Here is a 27,381-nt window from a genome sequence, read left to right on the forward strand (position 1 = left end):
AAATGCATAAATTTCAATTTATGCAAGTATTCTTTCCCACTGTTCTATATACTCTTTTGTTTATTATAAAAAATATGCTACTGACCAAACCAAATCCAATTAATTCTGTTGGTTTCTTCATTTTAGATTAAAACTTTAATTCATTTATTTATTCTATTGATATATATTGATCACCACAATGTCAAAGCTAATGTTCTTCAGTGATCAAGCCAAATTACTAAAGTTACACCTACGTTGGAATTTCTGTTATAAATTTCTTTTTGTTTCAACTTGTAAAAGTAATGCAGTCTCATAGAAAAGCTATGGGAAATTCCCTAAGTAGGAAAATTTTGAAACTTCATAAGTCCAATTTTGTAACTGTGTATGGTGATGATGTTAACTAGACTTCTTGTGATGATCATCTTGCAGTGTATACAAGTATCGAATCATAATGTTGTTCACCTGAAACTAATATAACGTTATATGTCAATTATAACTCAATAAAAAAAAGTACTGCTAAAACTCTAAAAACAAAAGAAACAACAAAAAGAAAACCTTCATAGATCCACCAGTCATTTTGGTGAATTTCCTTTCAGTCTTTTCATCTAGACACAGGTTTTTGTTTTGGTTGTATATGGTTTTAATCTCTATATAATTTTGAATCACGAGTTTCTCAATTTTGTAGCATAGCCTTTTTCATTATGAAGGATGCTTTATGTATCACTAAATATAACACAATTTCTTTAAGCAATCCTATTTATTAGACATTTAGGTTGTTTCTACTGTTTTAACTCTTATAAGTGGCACAGCCATGAACATCTTTGAGGGTAAGACTTCTAGGACTATTTCCTGAAGAAAGATTAAGTGGAATAACTAGGCTTAAAGGTTATTGATATTTTTCATGCTTAATCAAACAGATTGAACATTTCATAGGTTTTTTATTAATAGTATTTCCTTTTTTGTAAATTGTTAGTTTCTTTGCCTAGCTTATTTATCTTTTTGGGATTATAGTGTCTTCCTGAGCTATGTATATGAGCACTTGGTATAATTAAGGTTGTTCATCTTTTTATTTAAAAAATATTTTATTACAAAAGTAATTAAAGCTTATTGCAAAATACAATAAATTTACATAACTTAACAGAAATAAAGAACATCTAGTGAAAACATAATATAAAAAAAATTTCTTAAAGAAATCATATTTTTGAGTACTATTTTATAACTGGGTTTTCCCTCCAAATAGTTAGGTGTCTAAATATGTCATTATATATGGAATATATAGCATCCATTACTGTAATTTATTTGATGTTGTTGATGTTGTTTCCAGTTTTCATTATTTTTATAAACACTTCAGAGACAATTCTGTGTATAAATCTTGATATGATTATTGGATTATTTCCTTGAAATAAATTCTTTGGAATGGGAAGACTGGAAAGGATGTATATTCCTTAAAAATTTATACATATTTCTCATTTGCCACAAAGAAACTATTTGTCCCTAACACTAGTTATCATTTTATTTTTCATGTTTGCCAGTCTAATAGACAAAAATACTGTCATTGTTTTAATTTGCATTTCTGATGACTAGCAGTGGTGAACATCTTGCCATTTATTTAGTTCTGAAATGAATGTTGTATTCCAGTTTCATTGGCCTGTTCCAATTGCTCATTAGTCTTTGGATTTATCACGTTTTTATTAATTTATACCCTTTGTCATGCTGTTAAAACTATTTACTACCAGTATATTGTTGGTTACATTTGCCATACAACATTTTTCTATTATTATCTAATTGATTTTGCATATTTTTTCTTTTATAGTTTCTAGTTTGGTTGTCATACATAGAAAAACCATTCCCTCCATGGAAATATTGGCATATGTTTCCTTCTAGTATTTTGTAGTTTTATATTTCAGTCTTTTTCTTTTTTTTTTTTTTTGCGGTACGTGGGCCTCTCACTGTTGTGGCCTCTCCCGTTGCGGAGCACAGGCTCCGGACGCGCAGGCTCAGCGGCCATGGCTCACGGGCCCAGCCGCTCCGCGGCATGTGGGATCTTCCCGGACCGGGGCACGAACCCGTGTCCCCTGCATCGGCAGGCGGACTCTCAACCACTGTGCCACCAGGGAAGCCCAATATTTCAGTCTTTTTTTTAAAGTGTTTAAAATTTATTTTGGAATAAGTCAGGACTCCTACGCCCCCCACCCCATAGTAATGATTACTAATATGCATTGAGCTCATATTACCTTCTTTTGTTGTTCTTAAGACACATTTATTTGAATTTTAACCTCTCTTACTTCCTTGAAATCACTATTGTCCAGGTGACAACAATGACATAGTTGTCATTGCCTGCCCATATGCAGAATTAGTCTTGACTGTTTATATTATTAACTTATATTTTGAGCTGTGTTCTTGGTAGACTGTAAACCGCAATGTATTGTGTCATTCTCAGCATTTTTTTCTTTAGTAAAATAGAGTAGGAGATATTAGAATGCACTGCATATAGCAAGACTAATTATAGCTTTTAGGAAACTTATTTCAGTTATGTGTTAATGTGTGTGGAGAAGGTAATTTCTTTATGGGGGTGCTGGGTTGTGATGTAAACCATGTTTCTTACTTTGTCAGCCATCATTGTCCAGAGATTGTAATGGTGAGGTTAAAGGCAGTTGTGGAAGACTGTAACCACTACTGACAAGAAAAGACAAAGTGGCTGGTGCTGGAATGGGATAAAAGCTCAGATTTCTGTGCACCTGGATCTTCTGAGGATCTTCACTCTCTCTTCTGCTCTTAATTATACTTTCCCCCTGGCCACTTGTCTACCTGCTGCTGTTCCCAATGTTGTAGACTTTGTCCTTGGCAGAAGCACCCAAGGGAGTTAGTCGTGCTTGGCCAAATTTTCTTTTAAGCTCTGCTTCACACTTAGTAGTCATAGATACTAACTTGCCTTGCCTTCCTATATAGGAAGCACACCTAGTATGTAGAAGCAAAGCCCGTCACTATCCAGAATATGCAGTTTACTGCATAGTTTATAAAGTTGTTGTTCCCAAATTGTTTACCACAAACCCATTGGACAATAACTCTTTATCATCTTTACTATATGGTTGTAGAAGCTAGCTTTCATTTTCTTTTCCAAATCAGCGTATTATCTTTACTTTGCCCTGTGAATATCCATCAGTTTTCCATCTTAAAGATAGTTTTTCTTCCTTCTAATGACTGAAAGTTTGAGCTATCACTTGATTAGATAAATTCTAATTTGGTTTTTTTTTTTTTTTTTGCGGTACGCGGGCCTCTCACTGTTGTGGCCTCTCCCGTAGCGGAGCACAGGCTCCGGACGCGCAGGCTCAGCGGCCATGGCTTACGGACCTAGCCGCTCTGCAGCATGTGGGATCTTCCCGGACCAGGGCACGAACTCGTGTCCCCTGCATCGGCAGGCGGACTCTCAACCACTGCGCCACCAGGGAAGCCCCCACGATCTGTTTAATTATTATCATTTTTAAAAGCAAGAACTTTCTGATGGATGGGAATATAAAATGCTGTAGCCACTTTGGAAAATAGTTTGGTTGTTCCTTAAATACTTAAACAGAGTTACTTCATGACCCAGCAATTCCACTCCCAGGTATATAACCAGAAGAAATGAAAACATATGTCTACTCAGAAACTTATAAACAAATGTTCAAAACAGTATTATTCATAATAGCCAAAAGGTGGAAAGAACCCAAATGCCCACCAACTGATGAAATGATAAACAAAATGTGTGTGTGTGTGTGTATGTGTGTGTGTGTGTGTGTGTGTATATTATTCAGCCATAAAAAGTAATGAAGATACAACTTGCCTGAACTTTGAAAATATTACACTAAGTGAAATAAGCCAGTCACAAAAGACTACATATTGTATAATTACATGTACATGAAATGTCCAGAATAGGCAAATATATTTAGAGGTAGAAAGTAGATTAGTCAGTGCCTAGGGATGGGAGGATGAGGGGAGGGGCTTAAGGAGTTGATGGTTAAGGGCTGTAGAGTTTCTTTTTGGAGTGATGACGATGTTTAAGAATTGATTGTGATAATGGATGCACAACTCTTTTTAGTGAGTACAGTATACTTAAAGCCACTGAAGTGCTTACTTTAAATAGGTGAATTATATGGTATGTGAATTATATTTTATTTTTTTAATACAGTCATCATTATAATTCATGATTACATTAGAAACTGACATGGATCTCTTGAATAATAATAAATAAACCTAGGTTTTCATAGGCTTCTGCTTTCTTTTCATTCAGTTATGTAGTTAGAAAATCTAGTGTTTCCTTGAGAATGGTGGAAAAGGCCAAGTAATATCTTAGAGGCATTATGACAAGTGTTCACCTCATAAGTACTCTGAAAGGGCCTCTGGGAGCCCAGGTCAAAAGACCATACTGTCTTATGAGAATTGCCGGTACTCAGTGTCTTCTGGAATTCCTTATAAATGTCAGTGGGCAGCTGGCCAACAGAACATTCCATTGCCCTACTGGTTTTCAAGGTGTGGTTCTGGGGCTACACGTTAGAATTTGCATTTCTAACCTCCTGTTCCCCTTTGATTTACCCTAATGGGCAATTTTTAAAAGGAGTCACATTGTACCTAAAGTTAGATTTTCATGCTGGCCATGCTTTTTTTATAAAAATAGTGTATTACTCACTTGGCCAACTCTCCCTGCCAGGTAAAAGACCCAAAAGCCTTATGTCACCTGCCAAAAAGCTAGGTGAGGCTCCTCCTCTCTCCCCAAATCAAGTTATTTGGAATCCCGAGCAAATGCAATCGCAGAACAATAGTCTTTCCTGAAAAAGAGATGGCAGAGTAAGGGAGTCAGGACACTCAGTTTCTTTCTGTTTTGGTTTGTGAACTTGAGCAAGTCACGCATGGTCTTTGGTCCTCAGTCCCATCATCTTGTAGATCTTTTTACAGCCTTACCAACTCTAAAATCTATGATTTTAATTTGGGGGGAAATGATCTGATTACAGCTGTCAACAAATAGGCATTTAGACACACTGACTGCTTTTATTCATGGTTTCCCAAATTGCAGGCATGCTGATTTTGTAGGACTAATCCCGCTGCCCTCCTCTCCCTTATCATGGCTTCTAAAGGAAAGTCCATTGTTTGTTTATATTAAAGGCAGCGTTTTCCCAAAGTTACTATACCGTGCAGTTCACCTCATTTCTTAGCCCAAACAATACATGTGGTGCCACAGAGTCTACTGTCAAATAGCTTTAGTTGCTCCTTTATAAAACAAGCTAAGAGTAGCCCTTGTCACTGCCATGTTAGTCAGAGTATCTCAGCAAATAACCAGAGACTTTATTTATAGCAATGTATGTTTTGGATTTATAACATTTTATCTGTTATAGACATAGTATATTATTTGCTTGGTTACTTTATAATTGTGATAGTTTCATGCCACCCACCGTAGGTTGTTCTGCAGTGGTTATTCTAACCACAAATTAAGGAGTTATTTTTCTGTGGTTCAGTTATACACAAGAATTATATTGCAAGAGTTGCTGGAGCCCAAGTTCTGTAAACAGTTTTTTTGGAAGAAGTCTTTGTCTAACAGACTGACTAGATTGCTGGTACTCAGAACATTAGAGGATGGAATTTAGATGAGTAAAATGTAACTTGTCAATAAAATTGTTGAATATTGTGCTACAAAATGTCAGGTGAGAATTTGCCAACTGCCGTCTGTGTTGGTATATGGCAGCAGTCTTTTCAGTAGGACAGACCTGTAGGAATTTTCCTGTGCCTAGAACAGTGATGGTTTATACTTTGGGGGTCATAGGCCCGCTTGAGAATATAGTGAAATCACATTGTGTGTCTAGGAAAGTTCACACACGTGTATACATACACACATTTTGCATGTGATTGTACAGGGTTCACAGATTCCCCCAACTCATTCATTAACCTTTAGGGACCCATGAACCTAGGTTAAAAATCCATGATCTGGAAGTCTGGGAGCAAGGTAGATTTTATCTTCTGGGGTCACTAATGGTGATAATTTGGAGGTGGAGCCGTCTGTTCTTCATGGCGGTGTATAAGGTGCGCTGGATTTGTTGAAATGTAGAGGCTCTTCCTATGATAAGCGCCATAGGAATGGCATCACACATGCCTGGCTCTCTGGTTTACTGCTGTGTCCAAATATGTATAATAGTAGGTGCTGGGTAAATATTTATTGAATGAATGAAGAGGTCCAAGGAGAAATGTGTTCTGTGGAAGAAGAGCTGACTCCTGTTTCCAGATCACTGTATCTTGTTTCTACCCTTTCTTAATAGCTGATAGTTCAGAAGCAAAATAAGACAAAATGAGAATGCATCTAGTAACATTACAGAGGATGCATCTGAGCACAAATACAGTTTTCCTATTTACTTCTCACCTTGCATAACCATAATTTTTCTTTTGTTGGAAATGGCCAAATTTTTCCCTCACTCTATCTTTTCCATTTCAGACATTACTTTAGTAATTAGAGAAAAGGCAGGATTCATAAAAAGTTTTTGTACTGTTTCTAATTATTTTGAAGACCTATAGGATTTCTTGAAATATATTTTTGGCTAAATTTTTAGTTTTATAAATAATGGAAATTTTGCTGTGTGAGAATTTAGTCCAGATTTTTAAGTTCTCTTACTATATATTTAAAAAATAATGGCTGAAAGCTAGGCTTAATATTCGCTTTCTTTTTTGAAATTCAAATAGGTATCTAAGATTTCTAAGTTTTTTCTGCTTCCCTAGTGAATGACTTCAAAAGACAATCCTTCCCATATAAATGCCTTTTTTTCCCTTAAATAGGTTTAGTGCATCATCCTCAGTCACCTTTTGAGAAGTAAATGAAGTTTCATTGAAGTTTATATATAAATTACCCTCTTTTTTTTGTTTTGTACCACAGCTAAGAAAGAGAGCTCTTAAATTGATTGACTTAATATAAAAGACTGGTTCATAGACTAAGTGATATGAATAATTTCTAAACAGGAAGCTAATGTTTAATGACCATTTGCTATGATCCAGGCAAATGCTTTACATGTATTAACTCATTAACCTTACAGTATTATTATTCCTATTTTATAGTGTCGGCAACTGAGCACAGAGAGGTTGAGTAACTTGTCCAAGGCCCTGAGTCACTCACTTACTCATTAATAATTTGCAGAACCTGGATTCAAACATTTGGAGTCTGACTGCAGAGCCTATACTCTTAACGACCTCTAGACTGCCTCTTAAACTCTGTAATTAAGAATGGATAAATGCCAGAGGCAGTCAAGGAAGGCTTCACGAAAGAGTTCATATTTGAATTGATTCCTAAAGAATGAGTAGAAGATCCCTAAGTAGAGAAGAGAAGAAGGCAGAATGTGTGGACGCCTAGTAATATGAAAGGGTTGTGTGTTGTGAATAAGGCTGGGAAGGGAAAGTCGCAGGGGATGAGACTAGAAAGAGATTGAACTCAGGTTGTGAATTGACTTGTATTCTGTTCAGAGAGTCTTGGACTTTCCATAACACAAACCCAGAGATTGATTTTGGGCTGGTTACTTTAGAATCAAGAGGGGAGTTTGTTAAAAAGGCAAATTCCTAAGCCCCATTCTAAGAGATTCTGATTTAGAAAGGTTAGGATGAGGGGTAGGGATCTAAGTGGTTCTGATGTACAGACATGCTTGGGACCTCTGCTGCTGTGAAGAACTATCAGCAGTTTATAAGCAGGGGTGTGACAAGGACAAGATTTTGCTTTAAAATGGAAATTATTGAAGCTAGTACAAAATATATTGGACATTTGGAGGCAGAAGGGTCAATTAGGAGGCTCTTCTAAAAATTCAGAAAAGAGATAGTAAGATCTTGAATTAAGGGTCTTCCCTGGTGGCACAGTGGTTAAGAATCTGCCTGCCAATTCAGGGAACATGGGTTTGAGCCCTGGTCCGGGAAGATCCCACATGCCGCGGAGCAACGAAGCCTGTGCACTACAACTACTGAGCCTGTGCTCTAGAGCCCGCAAGCCACAACTACGGAGCCCGTGAGCTGCGACCACGGAAGCCTACGTGCCTAGGGTCTGTGCTCCACAACAAGAGAAGCTGCCGCAATGAGAAGCCCGTGCACCGGAATGAAGAATAGCCCCTGCTCGCCGCAATTAGAGAAAAAGCCCAGACGCAGCAACGAACACCAAATGCAGCCATACATACATACATACATACATACATAAATATCTTGAATTAAAACTATGGTATTGTTGATGGAATTGAGGGGACTGATTAAAAAGATATTTCAGAGTAAGAATCGATAAATAAGCAGGAAGGAGACAGAGAAGAGATAGAGGATTATGCTAGGATTTATAGGCTGAGCGAATGGGTGGACAGTTATGCTTTACCTGAGAGATGAGCAAGATCCTTTTGCTATACTAACTTTTACTTATTTAGATATCTGTGTAGTCAACATAATATAAATAGTATGTATCAAATTATGTGAGTTGAGGCCAGGCAGACTGTTTAGTATAGGCAACAAAAACTCAAGGTATTTAGTAAAGGCTCCAGGGAGAAGGAGCTCAGCAGTTCTGTCAGAAGTCTCTCTCCCCTAGCCAAATGCAGAGAAACTGGAGGGTCAGGTTCAAACATGACCTGTCAGCTTCTTGGGGCAGTGCTGGCCACACTTCTCTCTGCTGTACACTCTTGTTACTTGAGGAAATCTGCCCTCCACCTCTTTGTCTGAGCCCAATTAGTATCCCATCCCCCTACCCAAGACCTCAGGCAGTGTCTTCAACTTTGATTATCCAACTTGACACCTGCCTACCAGGCACAGAGCAATACAAAATTCCATCAGAAAGCATGTTGCTCATGCACAGCGCTTGTTTCTTGCTTATGCTGAGTGCCTTTTACAGTTTCTAACACAACAGCACTTTTAGCTACCCCTGACCACCCAAGCAGTGGTCTGTGGGCAGCCATGTTGAAGCAGTGTGGCCTTTTCCACCCGATTAGACCAGAGTAGGCACCTATACCAAGCTGGAATCAAACCAAGTTCTATCCCCTGGATTTTGGAATTGTGAACAAGGGGAAGGTAATTAGTCTCTTTAACTTGTAAATTCAAGGGCTTTGAGTAGCCATATTTTATGCCATGCAGACTGGAGAACACAGAAAGCTGGTTCAAAGGAGGAGAGAATTATGCAGACATGTGGAGTGAAGACTGGTGAGAATCACGAGAGGGTTCACTGCCTGAGTCTCTCATGGCTTCTCAAAGTTTCTCGACCAGCCCTTGTTGAAGTCTGCTCCAGGGTTTCTGAAGGCACCTCTATATCCTTATAATGAATTCATTTTTTCTCTTTCTTCTTAAGCTAGTTTAAGTTAATTTCTGTTTGGGGGAGCTAAGAGTCAGTATCTACACATCAAATACTTCTTGTTCTCATTCTCCTTGGTTTTTCAAAGATGTGCTATCAGGCACACTAGGCTACCATTTTTGAAAGTATTTGGCTTTCAGACAACATCCTTGGATTCAGTGATTCAAAATACAGATCAGGCCTTCATATTTTCAGTTCAGCATATGAATTTGGATTGAACATTACCAGAATTAGCCATTTAAAGTGGGAAACACAGTGGTGTGGGTTCCAACACAAGTTTTTTTAATCCAAGTACATATCCAGTATATCTCTAAACACTTACAATTCAGGGTTCTGGTTTTTAATGTTATTTTCCTAACTTTTTTCAAATGATTCTTTGATTCTTGCCAAGTTTTATAGCTAGTTTTTGAATATAGAGAAAATTGGAATTTATTCAGTATCTTAGTCTCTTCAGGATGCTACAACAAAAATACCATACATGAGGTGCCTTGAACAGCAAGCCTTTATTTCTTACAGCCCTGGAGACTGGGAAGTCACATAATCTAGGCACTAGCAGATTTCGTGTTTGATGAGAATCTGCTTCCTGGTTCATAGCAGCTGTCTCCACGTTTTGTTCTCACATGGCAGAAGGTTCAGGGGAGCTCTTTGGGGTCTCTTTTATTTTTTATTTTTTTATTTAATTTACTTTTTTGGTTGCATTGGGTCTTTGTTGCTGTGGGCGGGCTTTCTCTAGTTGCAGCGAGCGGGGGGCAAGCGGGGGCTACTCTTTGTTGCAGTGCACGGGCTTCTCATTGTGGTGGCTTCTCTTGTTGCAGAGCGTGATCTCTAGGCATGTGGGCTTCAGTAGTTTTGGCTCACGGGCTCTAGAGCACAAGCTCAGTAGTTGTGGCACACGGGCTTAGTTGCTCCGCGGCATGTGGGATCTTCCAGGACCAGGGCTTGAACCCATGTCACCTGCATTGGCAGGTGGATTCTTAACCACTGTGCCACCAGGGAAGTCCCTGGGGTCTCTTTTAGAAGGTCACTAACCCCATTCATGAGGGCTCTATCTATCCTTGTGACCTAATCACCTCCCAAAGGCCCCATCTCCAAATACCATCACCTTGGGCATTAGGATTTAACGTATGAATTTTGGGGGTACATAAACATTCTTTCTGTAGCGTTCAGGAATCAAGGGTGCTTTAAATGCATGTATGCAATTTGTCAAAAGTTTTTTTTTGAAGGACATTTACATTGGACTCAAAGAATGATAAATGTATATCTTCAAGATGGAAAATTTTAAGATGACAGACTAACTCAAACAGGTAATACCTTGGGATAGCCTAGTCAAGGAAGCTTCCTAATAAATATAAAGTAAGGTAGAGCATAATAAATAAATAATTATAATAAATAAATATAAATAAATAATTTATTTTACTAATAATAAATAAATAATTGTATTTAACGTAATAAATAAATTTATTTTATTTTGGTGGGGAAGTGTACCATGGTTTATTAATCAGTGCCCTGTTGATGGGCATCTGGATTGTTTCCAGACTTTTTTTTTTTAACTTTTTATTTTATATTGGAGTATAGCTGATTAACAAGTTGTGATAGTTTCAGGTACATAGCAAAGGGACTCAGCCATACATATACATGTACCCATTCTCCCCCAAACTCCCCTCCCATCCAGGCTGCCACATAACATTGAGCAGAGTTCCCTGTGCTATACAGTAGTCCTTGTTGGTTATCCATTTTAAATATAGCAGTGTGTACCTGTTGATCCCAAACTCCGTGACTCTCCCTTCCCCCCGTCATTCCCTCCCACCCCGTAACCATAAGTTCTTCCTCTCAAGTCTGGGAGTTTGCTTCTGTTTTGTAAATAAGTTCATTTGTATCATTTCTTTTTAGATTCTGCATAAAAGGGATATCATCTGATATTTCTGCATATAAGGGATATCATCTGATATTTCTCTTTCTCTGTCTGACTTACTTCACTCAATATGACAGTCTGTAGGTCCATCAATGTTGCTGCAAATGGCATTATTTCATTCTTTTTAACGGCTAATATTCCATTGTATATATGTAACACATCTTCTTTATCCATTCCTCTGTCAATGGACATTTAGGTTGCATCCATGTCTTGGCTATTGTAAATAGTGTCTTGGCTATTGTAAACAGTGCTGCAGTGAACATTGGGATGCACTTATTGTTTCGACCAAGAACATAATTTATTTTAATGAAAAAATATTGGTCACATTTTTATAGTTAGCATACATGATTATACTGTGCTAATCAAGTATTCTTCTTATGAATTATAAAAAACTAAAGCCAGACAAACTGCAGGCTGTTAAATAAATTAGTTTACAAGAATTAAAGTGCTTTATTAGTATATATTATGTTGTTATATAGTACAGTTGAACAACTTGGCTAATTTATATATTTTCATGTTATTTTCTAAGTCCCATTATTTCTTCTTTGAGGCGTGAGTTGTATAAAAGTGTATTTTAAATTTCCAAACAAGTAAGAATGTTTTATTATTAATTTCTAGCACAATTGTATTGTGACCAGAGGAAAAATACCAAATTTTTGAAATTTGTTAAAACTTCCTTTTTAGCCCAGTATTTGGTCAATTTTTGTAAATGTTCCATTTTCAAAGCAGTTTTAATGGTAGATTTGTCTTTTCTGCTAGTAATCCTTTAAATTTTTACTGTATATAACTTGAGACTGTTTTACCTCTTTCATACAAGTTTAGAACTTTCCTATCTTCTAGGTAATTTTCTTCTTTTTTCCCATTATGTAGTGACCCTTTATGTCTATAGAAATGTTAAAAGAAGCTCAAGTTTTGCAAAACCCAGCTTCAGTGCTCTGTTTATTCTTTGAGTTCCAGCTCTCTTTTCTTTTTCTGCCTTTCTATAATCAGTTCTAAATTGCTGACTCAGTGATACAATTAAAGAAAACATTTTTTGGTATTTTAACCACTGTGTTTATTTCTTTTTAGCAGGAGCTTTGGTCAGTTTACTTATCCTAACATACCGCTGGATGTGGAAGTCTGTTACCTTTATTTTTAATTTAATTGTAATCAAGGTCATTCATGAATATTTGTCTATGTTTATACAAGTTTAGATTTTGAAGAGTAAATTAAATCAGAGACATATGGAATGAATTTTTAAATAAGTGCAAAATTTTCCTTAAACTTCTGACATGGTTTTGCTTGGTATTGATGTTCCATTGACCAATACCATGAGAGATTTAAATGTGGGGAGGCATTCTGAAAGTTATTGAAATTGGGGACAGTTTTTTCTTTTTGTGATCATTTATATGCTTAAAGCATCTATCCTCAAGGCAGTTATTTTTCATTAGTTAACTTCTTTGCATTCTCAGAATCATTGCAGATATAATTAACATGTAAGATTAAATTCATAAGCGTGAAACTAATTATGGTTGTGTGGTAATGAAAGCAATTAAACAAAGCTTTCTACTTTTTGACTCCTACTAGACTAGAAGTAGTCAGCAACTGCCTGTTCTTCAAAAAGGATATACCTTAAACATATTTTAATTAATAGTATATTATCATTTATGAGGCTACTTGTGGGTATATGGTTTGATTCTGTACCAGAATCTTCTATTGAAAGGACTTCTTTCCTTTGCTAAGTGTAAGAATAAGGATAGTACTACTTAGCAATTTGTTACAGTTGCTTTCATAGGAATATTAATGAAACGGTACAGTGTAGTGTTTATGAGCACTAGATGGGAAGTCATATTGCCTGGGTATACTTATTTAACAGTGTAATCTTAAGCAAGTTACTTAATGCTCTGTCCTTTAATTTCTTCACTGTAAAAATAATAGTACCTTAGATAAGTCACTTAAAAGAGTATCTGGACCCTAGAATATCAAGCATTTAATTAAAATTGCTGTTGTTTTCCCCCTTAGGAATATATATATTTTTTGGTATCTTTATCTTCTTTTTTAACATCTTTATTGGAGTATAATTGCTTTGGGAATAATTATTAGGCTGTACATTGATGTAGATTTTGGGAAAAATTCAAATCATATACCATTTTTAAAGTTTTAATATTATTAAGCTTGTGTGTCTTATATATAGCTTATGTCACATGTATACCATCCATGAAGCTTGAATTTATTTACTAGAGACCACTACAGACAGCCTCTGGGTATGTGAAATATCCTCTTGGACTCAAGGATTAGCGATCTCAATCATCTGGTAAGAATTTTCTGTAGAGTCCTGAAAAAGCAGTTCTCTCTCTGTAGGAGTGGTAATGGAGTTTGTGATGTTAGTACTAGTTAGAGAATTATAGTAGTGGTTCTAATAGCAATAGGAGCTAGTGCTTAGTATAGGCAATATTTATTGAGTATTTACATAGTACCAGGTCCTGTTCTAGGTGCTTTACATGTAGTTTATCTTTACAGCAACCAGTGAAGTGTAGGTACTATTAATATATCAATAATTATTTTTTGGATAGAGAAATGGAGGGACATCCCACTTTACAGATGCAGAAATTAAGATTTGGAGGGGTTATACAAAGTCACACAGCTAGTAATTGGCAGAACCAGAATTTGAACACAGTCCTATCCCAAAACATGTACATAAACGCAGATGCATTTCTGCCAGGATGTTTTTGGCTCAGGGCAATGACATTTCATTCATCTTTCGCACTTGTCGCTTACTTTAGCTACGTTTCTTGGCCAGTTATCAAGCAAACCTTAATCTTAAGCCTATGGTACTGTCTATTCATAGTCTCCAATGAATTGTCTTAGAATTCTATTTTATCCCTGGGTTGGGTTCTTTATTGTTATACTCCCATTACCTTGGGAAGTAGGCATAAAGATAGATGTGTATATACTTGGGACAATATGCTGTTAGTATACAAGCAAAGAAATGCTCACTGCCAGCCTTGCTGATGCCTCGGATCCCTACCTGGATCTTGCCTCCTTACCTGCTCTTTGGCCTTATTTGTGGTCTCTAGTGAGTCCTGGCCTGCGTTACTTTAGTTCCGTACTGTGAGCCAGTCCCAGTTTCTCTTTGCACCTAACATAAGCTTTTGAAAAAGAAATATGAGAGATGTGACAGAAAGCAAAACTCCAAAAGACCAGTAATTCAATCAATTAGTATATTAATATCAAACCAATGGTGATTTTTCTGCTCTTTTCTAGGCACTCTAAATAATGCTTTCTTTGTATTTTAACGCAAAAATCACTTTATTTGGGTAAGCTGGGGTAGGAGGAGTTTTAGCAGGTGACTTTCCAGTTCTCTCTTGACCTGTTCTGTGCCTCTGGAGACAACTGCTGGCCACAGGGAAGAGTGTGGAGCATTCTTCCGCCTTCACTTCCTCAGCTCTTTAGCCCCCATTGAGCTGTGAACAGTGGCTGAGGACAAAAGCTGTATACACTGTACAAACAGAGCACCAAAGCAGCAGTACACTGAGTCATTCTTCGCTCTGTGTGAGAACTGAGGGGGACTCTATTCATTTCCTTTGTGCTGGTGTCTGTCAACAGCGCTGTTTGAGGCAAGGCCTATTGTGCTGGCCAGTGTTTCTTATTGACCTAAGTCTGTGCCTGCTATGTTCCCAGGGTCGAAGTTGCGAGTGAGAGAATGTTTGAAAAGGGGTAATCATAGGCTAAATGCATTTTGCTGCATTGTCATCTGACCTATTAAATCTAAACTGTGGTCTCCGTTAATGCAAACAGGTAATTATATAGTCACAGCTGCAGCTATTGACATCTGGTTACCACCCCCATAGGAAAAAAATATGTGTTTTTTTGTCTGTGTCGTGTCTAGGTTCTTATATGCTGGACATTAATGATTTTTAACTGAAAATAGATAATGGATTAGGAGGACTAAAAGAGCCGCAAGGTGGGTGCTTTAAAATAGCCTCTGCCACAGCTGTTTGCATATGTTTTCATTTGATGACACAGTGCATTCCCATGACTCCAGAATGAGTAATCTCCATTCACTTTTAGTTTTTCAGGTGTGTAAGGTAAAGATAATTTTTATGTTTCCATCCCATACGATCCCATCATACTAAGTCACTTTGGAAGGTCTACCTCTGATAACTTCGTCTTGATTGCTTGCCTACTGGTTTTATCCATTGTGTTTCATTGTCCCGATACCCTGGTATAGGACAGTATTTGCAAGAGGTCCACGCTCCCCAGTCGGTACAATTCTAAATACAAGTACATTGGAGTGAATTGAGGCTTTATGGCTATTAATTATATTAATAAATGCTGTGTTTTCTAGTTTCTTTCAGTATTCAAAGGAGCCAAAGTTATGAATAAATCAGTCCTGGTACATCACATCCTCAATGTCCTTTGGAGACAAAATACGTTTGTTTATATTAGTAGAAGAAAACATGTTTAGAAATATGTTCCCACCAACCATGAAAATCCATTTACCAAGAGAGCACTCTATACCTGTATTTCATTCACCTCCATAATTCATTATTTTACAGTATTATTAAAAGCCTAGTAGGCGATTGACTCTGTGGTAGGTATTGGGACACAATTTAAAAATAAAAATCTGCTGTCTTAGTTTTTCTGATTCACACTATTACTAGTAGCATTATGAAGTCTATCAGGACGGAACTGAGTCAGGAGACAGAGTAAAACAGTTTTAAGACCTTGTAACTTCGAGGTTTTTCTGATGCTTTGACATTTCCTGTCTCCTAAATGTTTTGCTGCAGTATGTCTCTAAGTGGGTAGTTACAAATCCCGTTGGGACCTTGAGGGGGAAGCACTCAGGATGCCTAAGCGCTTGGATTGTGCTGCCGTTTGAGCCAGAGTCCTGTGGACTGGGCTCAACCCATGCCTCCTTGCTGTGCACGGCTCCAAGTGTGTTAGGGCTGGGTGCGGTGCGATGTTTGAGATTGTGGTGGTTATTCAGAGGATAGAAATTCATCACGGCCTCCTGTATCCTGGTACTGGAGATATAATGATGAATAATCGAAAACTCTTACAGTCAGGGAACTCAGATTAAATGCCTTCTTTTTTTTTTTTTTTTTTTTTTACCATCCTCAATACAAGCACAATTTTGGGAAAAAAATGGCCTTGTGATTGAATTTAATAGAATAAATGATACAATAAAATATCAAATACTAAATATATTCTGCATTTGAAAATGGGCAAAAATGAAGAAGTAACCTTTTTACTTTAAAAATTATATTTCCTGTTAATGTTCCTAAGTAAAGTTGGCATATTCTACATGGAACAACACTATGTGAAATTAAAATATTTACTAAAATGCATGCTAACTCTCAGAAATGAAAACTATTTTCAAATTCTTACAATGAATTTTTTTTTTACAAATAATAATTAAAAAAATTTTAGTACTGTTTCATATATAGAATTATTTTGACAGATACCAAGTATAATCACTTCAAAAGGCTTTTCATATTTGTAAGAAATAACAAACCGTATGCCATCTTGTAGAAGCCTTGATTTGGAAAGAACATGGCTCTTGGCCAGCAATTAATTAAGCCACTCTTTTGTTTGACCATATTGTGGTGTTGTATAGGTGTGAAATTTTCTGTCTTCACCAAATAGGAATATTCCTGTGTATCCATGATAGGTATTAGGGAAAGCAGTCAACTTTTGCTGTTACTTTCCTACAAAGTAATGGGAATTATAAGTACAAGTAACTGAAGCACAAGAAGAATTGGGAAAACTATTGGGATAAAATGGGAATATGAATTTGGTACTGGATAGCTGAAAAGTGACTCCTGTCACTTTGGTCCCTTTAAAATTGCCTCATTGTTATCAGGAAGGTAGAAGCTGAAAATCTGTAGATGTCTATTGCTACAGAATATAGAGTGAGAGAAGATTACTAAATTATCTGTTGTGTGTAGTGGGATACCCTGTTGTCAAAAAGAGAAAATAATTAGCCTGACCAATCAATTTCCTGCATTTCTCCTGAATCCAATTCAGATATTCTTAAATTATCTTCAAATACAGATCTGCTATGATATCAGTTTGTAGGGGCTCAGTTAGGTTACTCAGTCTTCCTCTCATCATGCGACTTCACTTGCTTCTCATTAGAGCAGAATTAACTTTTTATTCAGGATATAGTAGTTAAACAGAGTTATGGGCTTGGGTCTAAAGATTGCAATCAGGGAAGGCTGGCCTCAACAGAGAGCTTCCTTTCACCCATTTTGACCATTGTCACTGCTTCCCCTCATTCATCCTCATTGCTGTTGATCTTAGCAAGAGACCCAGAGACACTATTGCTTTGCTTACAAATAAGGTTTTATGTTTGATCTTTTTCATTTTGTAAAAGATAAAGCACCTAAGTCTTAAAAGGGTGCTTTCTTTTTTTAATGAACAGCAGTGGCTCTGGGAATTTCAAAAGCTCTATAATGTTTTGTTCATATGGTAAAAAGGATTCACAACAGACATTGTGATCTGAATACTTGTTTTCTTTCTCTTGATGGAAAATTATTTCCCTGAGGTTAAACATGATTAAACTGTAGAAGTCTTCTGCACTTTACTCCAAACCCTAACAAATAAAACCAAACTCCACGTATATTTTGGAGTGGCTTCCTGAACCCTAGCCTTAGATATTGAGTTTCTCCTTTACAGTAAGTACTGGTAGCAATTACTGTACCGTGGTTACCTGCACGCACCCACCCACGCACCCTGCTGTGCACTGCTACAGTCTGGCATTTATCTTTATCTTTGGGAAGAGTGGAAGCATATCAAAGTGCTTCGCAAATAATTGTAGGTGGGCGCAGTACAGAGAGGGTTAACCATCCGGCATTTTCAGTGGCTTAATTAAGCTCTGGCAAAGAGCCAGGATCAGTAGAAAATGGGACAACCGCAGAAACCAGTGGGTTTCAGCATCTTGGCAAGGTCTGGAGCATTCAGCAGCAGTCTGTGCTTGTGCCTACCTGTTGTGGGAAAGTGAGAGGCTGTCCAGACAAGGGACAAAAGCAGCCAGGCATTTTCCCATCCAGCTTTCCTTTTGTATTTGTCTCTTTAAAAAGGAGGCAGGAGTACCTGTGATCCAGCAGACTGTAGTGGTTCACTGCACTGTGCTTTGCACCGTGCAAGGAGGGGCTAGTTTAAACCCCCTGAGGAAAGCCCTGTCACCTCTCTGAGGCTGCACTGTGTGGAAAGCAGTCTTCCCTGTAAAACAGGATGTTGTCAGGACTTGAGGTTTGGGAATGATCCATGGGGAGATTTGGCAGTGTTGAGAAGTTTCAATCAGTCAGTGTTTATTTAGCCTCAGTGTTTTTTCAAGAAAAGAAGTACTAGAGTTTTATTGTACTTGTTATTGATAAAATTAATATTGATCATAAGATTATGAGCCTTTGAAATAAAATATCATTATCAATGTGTATTATTTTAAAAAACATACCCTAGTTTTGTGAAGTGTACAAACCTACACTTTACCAAGGATTGTAATTAAATACTTTCTACTTCTCTTCTTAGCTAAAATAAATTGATTTGCTATTTGAATGGTTCATAACTCTCTTAGGACTAAAGCTTCTAATCTTTCCTTTATACCAAAAACCCATATTGTAAATGTGCTTGAATTTCTTTCTGCCAAAAAAATTTTCTGGGCAAAGTTATTTCAGATAGGGGAAACCACTTTGCATTAGAAACGTCCTTCTGTCCCATTTATTTAGAATTGTACCGTTTCATCTTTCAGGATGAAACCCAACTTTAAAAAACTAACTATAACAAAAATATAACAAAGTCTTGTATATCTTAGAGAAAGCTGTGTTGTCTTTTTATTTAGAAAAGCCAATTTTCCTATAATTATTAAAAATAGGTTTTTCAGCAATAAAAATAAAGTATTGATACATGCTAAAAAAAATTTTAAAATAATAAAATAAAATTAAAATAGGTAGAATACATCCCTGGGAGTAACAATTCTATTTTTTTTTCCTGTTCTATAGCCTTTGTATATTAATAACAGTATTTTGGAGCTGATTTGGTTTTACAATTAAAGTCAGATTAACAATAGAATGTCATTAGTTCAATAATCTTTGCTGCAGTTAAAATAACATAATCCTGTACACCCTAATGTTTTATAAGCTCACATGTGAAAACAGGAAAGAATTTCATTTTAAAATCTGTTGTGTAGCTCCAGCTGTTAAAGGGCTACTGCCATTGTCTATACCACACATTTATTTTGGTACTCATTCATAGATGGGCTTGTATTATTTATTTAACTCTCCAAACTAGATTGTAACCCCATATCTATCTTTAAGGCAGTGTTGTACAAAGGCTTAGAGTGAGCCCTTATTAACTACAGTTGTGTGATTTGCTTGATTCAAGTGAGTTGAGCAGATCAAAAGTAGTTCGGGTATACTTGGGGGTTAAATTTGAAACATTTCTTACAAGATCTAAGAAAAATTCACCCTGACTTTTTTTTTTTTTTTTTTTTTGCTCTACGCGGGCCTCTCACCGTTGCGGCCTCTCCCGCTGCGGAGCACAGGCTCTGGATGCGCAGGCCCAGCGGCCATGGCCCACGGGCCCAGCCACTCCGCGGCACGCGGGATCCTCCCGGACCAGGGCACGAACCCCTGTCCCCTGCATCGACAGGTGGACTCCCAACCACTGCGCCACCAGGGAAGCCCCCACCCTGACTTTTTATACCAGCAGAATCTAGTGTCTGTAGTTTTGAGCACACGCCAACGTTTTTGAGTGTTTTAGCTGTGTGGACAGAGTGGAGCAGCGGGGCAGCTGCCACTCTCTACATCAATTTGTGTTGATACACACCCATCAGCAAAGTCTCTGAACTCCCTTTTTTTTTTTTTTTTTGTAAATGTCTTTAAAAACTTGTTGGTGTACCAATCAAAATTAGTTAGCAATAAAAATCATTTTTAAAATAGCCTTTGAGTTCCTCTGAATCTCAACATTTTCTCCTTCACTCACGGATCTCTTTTCATATTATGCTATCTGGGGGAGATTTGCAAAAGTGATGATAACATGTTTCTCTTCTAGCTCTTGCTTTGAAAATGTTGCAAAAGATAAAGACATTGTAATACAGCATGGATGAACCCTAAAAACATTATGCTAAATTAAAGAAGCCAGTCGCAAAAGACCACATATTGTATCATTCTCTTTATATGAAACATCCAGAACAGGCAAATCCACAGAGACAGAAGGTAGATTTGTCATTGGGAGGGGCCAGGAGAGGGGGAAATGGGGAGTTTCTGCTAATGAGTGCAAGGTTTCTCTTTGGGGTGATAAAAATGTTCTAAAATTAGGTGTGACCATAGTGGCACTAAATGAATATACTCTGTGAATATACTAAAAATCTGAATATACTCTGTGAATACACTAAAAATCACTGAATTGTATACTTTAAATGGGTGAATTTTATGATATGTAAATTATAGCTCAGAAGCAGTTTTAAAAAGCTGTAATAAGGGGAAATATTGTAGATAAAAAAATTATTAATATTCTATGCTTATAGTTAACCTCTCCCAAAGTACCCCACTTTAGCATAGTAACTATAAGTTGTATGTGAACTAACCCATTAGCCTAGCTTGCAGTAATACTCACAATATAGCAGTTAATCTGTACAGTCCTGAAAGTTGACCATTTAAAAGACATTTTGTGTTCTTGGACCACATCATTATCAGCAGAGTTAAAATGCATTCATTCAGCAAATATTTGTTGACTTTCTACTATATTCCAGGTACGGTCCTACATGTTAAAAACACAGAGATGACCAGAGCATAGTTTTTACCCTCCAGAGTCTCACCATTAGGAGGGTGGACAGACAAAAGCAAAAGCATACCTAACGTGTGACAGTGTCATCATACTCGACATCCTAGAGTGGGTTTTGGGAATGCTGTGTCTACCTCAAAGCACTTGGGAAGTTTCTTTGAGAATAGGAGTTTGGTCTAATTGGAGGAAAAAGACAATGGGCCAGAGAGATGAAAGCTTCTAGGCAGAGCGAATGAGTGGCTCATGCCAAGGCCCAGGGGACAAAGGGAAAACAAAACAAGCCCAGACAATTCAAGAACTGCAAGTGGCCCAGGTCTCATCTGAGGTCAGAGTTCATGTGGTGGGAGCTGCCACATGAGGCCAGCTGCGCCAGGAAGGCAGGCAAAGGTTCTAGTACCAAGGGCCTGATAGTCTTTGCTAAATTCTCAAAAGAACAGTTCTTAAGAACTGCTCATTTGTTATAAATTTGTTAGTTTATAATCACTCAACTTAAGTGCAGAAAGGAAGTATTCAGTTCAGCCTTTCATTTTTTAGACCAAGGGCCAGAGAACTTTGTTCAAACTAGGACTGACACCTAGAACTCTTCTGAGTCCCATTCCAACAGGTTTGGTCCTATATCACTTGCCTTTGGAAAATCAGAGGCTGAAAGGTTTAGTAACCCGCAGTAAATGTTAGCTATTCTTAATTTTCAGAAACATTTCTAATACTGTCCAGTAATAACTAAGAAGTACTGAAAAATTGTCATCTTTACACATAGAAAGTCAACTTTACCCATAGAACAAATGTTTCAACCAAAACCTTTGTTTCGAAATTTGATTAGAAGCATAGATTTATAAAGTGTATTACTTTTTTTTTTTTTTTTTGCGGTACGCGGGCCTCTCACTGTTGTGGCCTCTCCCGTTGTGGAGCACAGGCTCCGGACGCACAGCTCAGCGGCCATGGCTCACGGGCCCAGCCGCTCCACGGCATGTGGGATCTTCCCGGACAGGGGCACAAACCCATGTCCCCTGCATCAGCAGGCGGACTCTCAACCACTGCGCCACCAGGGAAGCCCCAAAGTATATGACTTTTTGTTTTAAGCCACTAAGTTTTGGAGTGGTATCTTACATAGAAAAAGATGACTGGCATAGATTCTAGTACCTGAAAGTAGAATACTGATATAAAAATAACCTAAGAATGTGACTTTGGCTTTGGGACCAGGCAGTGGATGGAAGCTGTATGAACCTTGACATGTTAGCAGGAGCCTAAGGGGCATCAAGGAGACTGTCAGTGAGGGATTAGACGTTACTGGAAGTTGAAGGAAAGGGTATCTTTGTTGTAAAGTGGACGAAATTTGGCAACATAATCACAATAATATGGAAAATTGAAAATGTGCCTAATGAACTAGATGACCTAGATAAGGAGCTTTCCAGGCTAGAGGTTAAAGGTGCCCCCTGGCTTCTTCTACCCTTTAAAATAAAATGAGAAGAGAGGAGAGATAAGCTAAAATACAAGATGCTAACTGTAAAATCAGCCAGGACTTGCTGGGTTCAAAAATAAATTTATTTTCTCATTCTTTGCCTCTCCAGATAGTAGATGATTCTAAAATTACGAAATGGCTTATGGGCAAAGGTGAAATCCAAGGGTGCTGTCAGGGAAACATGGTCTAAAGATGACGTCAAAGATGTCACTGTAAAACCCTTTATCCAGACCTCAGAATGATTTCATAAGGAGGTATCTTATATACCCTTTCAAATAGACAAAAGGTCCTCTTAAAATCTAAAGGGTGTGCCTCACTGATCTTCTTTCATTAAATAGATTAAATAGACCTTCTATTATTCTTAAGGACATTATTCGGCAACAGTTTTAAAGTTAGAGAAGGGCTTATCTCAACAAGATTTGTGGGTGTGACTTTGCTTTGGTCTAATGGAGTGAATTCCAGTATTACTCAGAAAACTCACAAAATTTTTAAGAGAATTGTATTGGAGGAGACACTGTTAGCTGTGACCAAAAGGGACAGAGACTGTCTAAAATGAAGAGGTATTTGGACTCCTGGATTTCTAAGGGGAGGAAACAGGCTGAGAAAACTACTATTCCACTGCAAATGCAGGCTACCTTTTATGAAAAAGGAAACATAGTTCAGAGGATGGAACCAAGAACCCAGAGGGCAGAGAAGAGCCCTAGAGAGTCATTCCCAGATAGTGGGACTAAGCCTTAATCAAGCATCTGGCAAGATTGACTGGATTTCGGAGTTGTTATGGGCCAGAACCTGCTATGTGCCTCCTTTTTCCCCCCTTTTTAGGACAGAGGGTCTAGAGCAGTTATCTTATGCCTGTCCCGCCAGTGTATGTTGGGTATTTATGTATAGAGGTGTGTACTTTGTTATTTTAGTTTATAGGGCTTCATATCAAGAGGAATGGCAATAAAGGATCTGTTCCCATGGAACCACACTAAAGGTGTCTCATTTGCACCTGGACTTGATTTAGATCATGAGATCTTGGACTTTGAGCCTTAGCCTGATGCCACCTTACTAAATGAGACTTTGTGGAGATCTTGGGAGGAGGGAATGTGTGTATTTTGTTTGAGAGGGGAAAGTAAATAATTTGTGGGCAGCATCAGACTGTGCTGATTTTTAAACATATCCACAAATTCTCTGATGCTCCTGCAATCTAGAGGTGGAGTCTAATTCCCTTCCTTTTGAAGATAGGCTTGTCTTACAGTACCCACTTTTCACAAATTGAATGCACTGGAAGTGACTGAGGAAGTGACATGATTCTGAGGCTAGGTCATAAGACGATTCTACCTCGGTTTCTCTTTGGGAATTTAGCTGCCGTGCTGTGAGGGATCGCAGACCGCATGGAGTGGCCAAAGGTAGGTAGTATTCTGGGTGATAGCCCCAGCTGAGGTCCCAGCCACATCCAGTGTCATGTGCCATGCCTGTGTCTGAGGAAGCGATGTGGGGAGCCCTGGGTGAGAACTGCTAGCTAGTTTGGGGTTGGTAAGTTGCTTGGTCAGAGTGGTTATGAGTTTTGTCTTGTTTGGCAGTTAATCTTTTTTTTTTTCTTTTTTCAATCCTTTAATTGAAGAATACCACTCATAAAGAAAAGTGTACCGATCCTACTTATACAGCTCAGTTATCCCAAAGTGAACACACATATGTAACCATCACCCAGTTTAAGAAATAGGAAACTACTAGGAACTTCCCTGGCGGTCCAGCGGTTAGGACTCTGTGCTTCCACTACAGGGAGCCCGGGTTCGATCCCTGGTCTGGGAACTAAGATCCTGCATGCCAGCGTGGTGTGGCCAAAAAAAAGAAAAACAGAAATAGGAAACTACTGGCACCTCAGGTGCCTCACATGTGCCCGCTCTCAATCACTACCTCCTCTCTCCTTTATACAGGTCATCCCCATCCTGACATCCACTGCCAGAGATTAATTTGGCTGCTTTTTACCTTTATTTAAGTGGAATCATAGAGTAGGTGGTTTTTTTGTCTGGCTTCTTTTGCTAGCCTGTTGATGACCATATTCGTGTGTGTGACAGTAGTGTATGCATTTTTGTCACTGGACAGCAGTGTACTAATGGAATTGAAACCTCACTGTCCTCTGCAGCAGCAGGAGAATTATGCATACTGCTTGTGTCATGAAATATGCAAGCAGAGTGGCATTGTATTTTTTAAAGCAAGAGAAAACGGCTGCAGCCTGCTGAGTGCAAGCAGCTGCTGCTTGATGTCTTCCACTGTGAGAGCACCTTTCTGACAGGTTCTCAGGCTCAAGTCTGAGGTCAGAACAGGATTAGGACAGGAACCCACTTTGCACTGACAGCTGCTCCGTTAGTCAGTGCACTGACTTCAGCTCCATGGCTTCCAAGGAATGTTTAATTAATTTTCTCACTACCAAAAGTTATCTCTGAGAAAGCTGTAATCGTGTTTTAACTGGGTTTTTTTTTTTTGTGATTGGTTATCATTTTCCCCCAAATCCGATGAAATTTTTGTCCCTAAAGCTCTTGGATGCTTTACCTAACACAAATTTATCAAATGTATCCAATTGTGAATGTTGCTATCCAGTCTTCTCTTTATTATTATCCAGGAATAGATCATTTGCTTTGCAGACCTAGGCAGCTCTCAAGAGACACCCAATCATCCATCGTATTGAACAGCTGGTTCCCTGTAGCAGGGAAACTGCTCATGGGAAATAAGGAACTCTGTTGAGGGTGTGGGACGCTTCCCTATGTGGAGGACCCAGATACAAGGATGTGGGAGGAACTGAGCTAGTGAGGACAGGGATGCATCTGCTGTTGCTCTTTCTCTGATGGTGGCTTTGTTTTGTGGAGATGAAATTCCAGACCATTTGGATCTTGGCACCAGAATGCTTCATAGGAAGAACATTTCTACCTCTGCACGAAAGCTAATGTCATTCTCTTGCCAGATAGAATACAGTGAGATTTCTGTTTCCAGTGGAAATATGTTTGTTCCTATTCTCTATTTATTTGGTACACAGCTCATTGATGATGAGCTTAATTTTGGAAGGCCAGGGTAGGAAGAGAAAGAAAATAGGCTTACTAGAAAGTTAGTTTCTTTCTAATATACCATGTTAAATCCACCATGATGATACCCCTCAATCTATATGACTAAAATTGTTTCTATCTATCTAGCTATGATCTAGAAACCACTGAGAATATTCCAGCAAGTTTTGAAAGGGGGTGTTTTTGAATGGTTTGATTTAAAATATGGACAATGTAATACATAAAATTCACTTAGGGGAATAGGCATCTATTTTCCAAAGTTGATAAAATAGGTTCTGTGAGATCTGTATTACTACCAAAAGTGCAATATCTTATGTACCAAGATGTTTTCAGCGCTTAGAATTCTTCAGCTGCAGTTAACAGAAAGACCCACTTTAACTGTCTTAAACAATAAGGAAATTTATTAACTAAAATAACAAGGAATTCAGAGGTAGGACAGTTGTAATTTAGTTGTGATGAGTGCCCTGGGTCCTCCTCTTTGTAATTCTCTAGTCTAGACTAGCCCTCCTCTCCATATAGGTTTGTACTCAGGCTGATCCCTTTATGGTTGCAAAATAGTGGTGACAATGCCACCAGGTATCACATCCAGAATTGACAACTTAAAGATGCAGAAAAGGGGGTATCTCTTTCTTGTGTCTCTTTTTTTTTTAAATTTTTGTTTATTTATTGGCTGCGTTGGGTCTTTGTTTCTGTGTGTGGGCTTTCTCTAGCTGTGGCGAGCGGGGGCTACTCTTGGTCGCGGTGTACAGGCTTTGGTAGGGGGGCTACTCGGCTTCTCATTGAGGCAGCTTCTCTTGTTGCAGAGCATGGGCTCTAGGTGCGCGGGCTACAGCAGTTATGGCTCATGGGCTCAGTAGTTGTGGCTCACGGGCTCTAAAGTGCAGGCTCAGTAGTTGCGGTGCACAGGGCTTAGTTGCTCCGCGGCATGTGGGATCCTCCCGGACCAGGGCTCGAACCCGTGTCCCCTGCAGTGGCAGGCAGAGTCTTAACCACTGCGCCACCAGGGAAGTCCCCTTGTGTCTCTTTTAAGAGTAAGAAAACTTTCCCAGAAGTTCCCCTGCAGATATTCGTCTGTGTGTTATTGGTTGGAATTTCATCACATGCTAAGATACAAAGCAATCATTGACAGGGGGAGAGACCACCATGACTGATTCAGACTTGTCAGGATCTGCTAGGCTGGCTGCGAAATTTGCAGGATTCACTGCAAAGTGAAAATGTGATGCCCAAGCCAGGGGCAAGGAAATTAATCTTCCCTTCCCATGGTCCCACAACCCTAATTCACCATGGAGGGCAACCCCAGGAGATTGCTGCCTGTGTGCCAGGATGCACAGAGGAATTATGCCCTAATGTCCTGAGGCACATTGTGTATAAAGAATTAACTTCTATACATATAGCTGATTAACTTTGTTATATAGCAGAAACTAACACAACATTGTAAAGCAGTTATACTCCAATAAAGCTGTTAAAAAAGAATTAACTTCTTATGATCCCTGGGAGAATTGATAAAATAGTCATTCAAACCATTATCTGTAGGGCTTCTGTCTCTGGCTGAACCCCAGTTGAGAAAGGCTGCTAGAGGGTCCACTGAAGACCAATGGCTTTGTTACTGTTTCATCCAAACTACCTAAAAATAAAGATCAACACCAAAATATTAGATAAGCAAATGTCCTATTGGTAATATGAGTATTATATGAAATATGAAAACCTTTTTAGTTGTACCCTTGGGGTGAAGGAGTGAGATCTAAAAGATGAAATATGGAAATACTAGTCAAACTTTATGGTCACATCCAGTATTTTATTTTTAGCTGGTGATTCTGTTAAGCCAGCCTCCCTCGCATCCCGGAGATTTGGTGTTTATTGGCAAATCGTTTTCCTATCAACAAAGTCACAAAAAATGATTTTCTGTCATGTGAGG

At 38.3% G+C, this 27,381-nt stretch overlaps 1 protein-coding gene across 4 annotated transcripts in view; it reads left to right on the top strand.

The window, feature by feature from the left end:
- Positions 1–27,381, top strand: part of MRPS28 (mitochondrial ribosomal protein S28) — a 103,120-nt gene that overhangs the window by 34,370 nt on the left and 41,369 nt on the right. The window contains exons 3-4 of one of the 4 annotated variants that reach the window (XM_027089787.1): positions 9,076–9,141; positions 10,513–10,593. The exons of 1 other annotated variant lie outside the window; for it this stretch is intronic. In XM_027089787.1, the coding sequence (XP_026945588.1) occupies positions 9,076–9,141; positions 10,513–10,576 (130 nt within the window). In that variant the 3' untranslated portion in view covers positions 10,577–10,593. Of the gene's footprint in view, positions 1–9,075; positions 9,142–9,805; positions 9,935–10,512; positions 10,594–27,381 lie in introns of those variants that run through there. 2 more of the 4 variants (XM_027089788.1, XM_027089785.1) reach the window with 2 other exon arrangements.

This window comes from Aethalodelphis obliquidens, unplaced genomic scaffold (assembly GCF_003676395.1).
Source record: "Aethalodelphis obliquidens isolate GAN/ISIS:26980383/991018 unplaced genomic scaffold, ASM367639v1 scaffold68, whole genome shotgun sequence".
Lineage (NCBI taxonomy): Eukaryota > Metazoa > Chordata > Mammalia > Artiodactyla > Delphinidae > Aethalodelphis > Aethalodelphis obliquidens.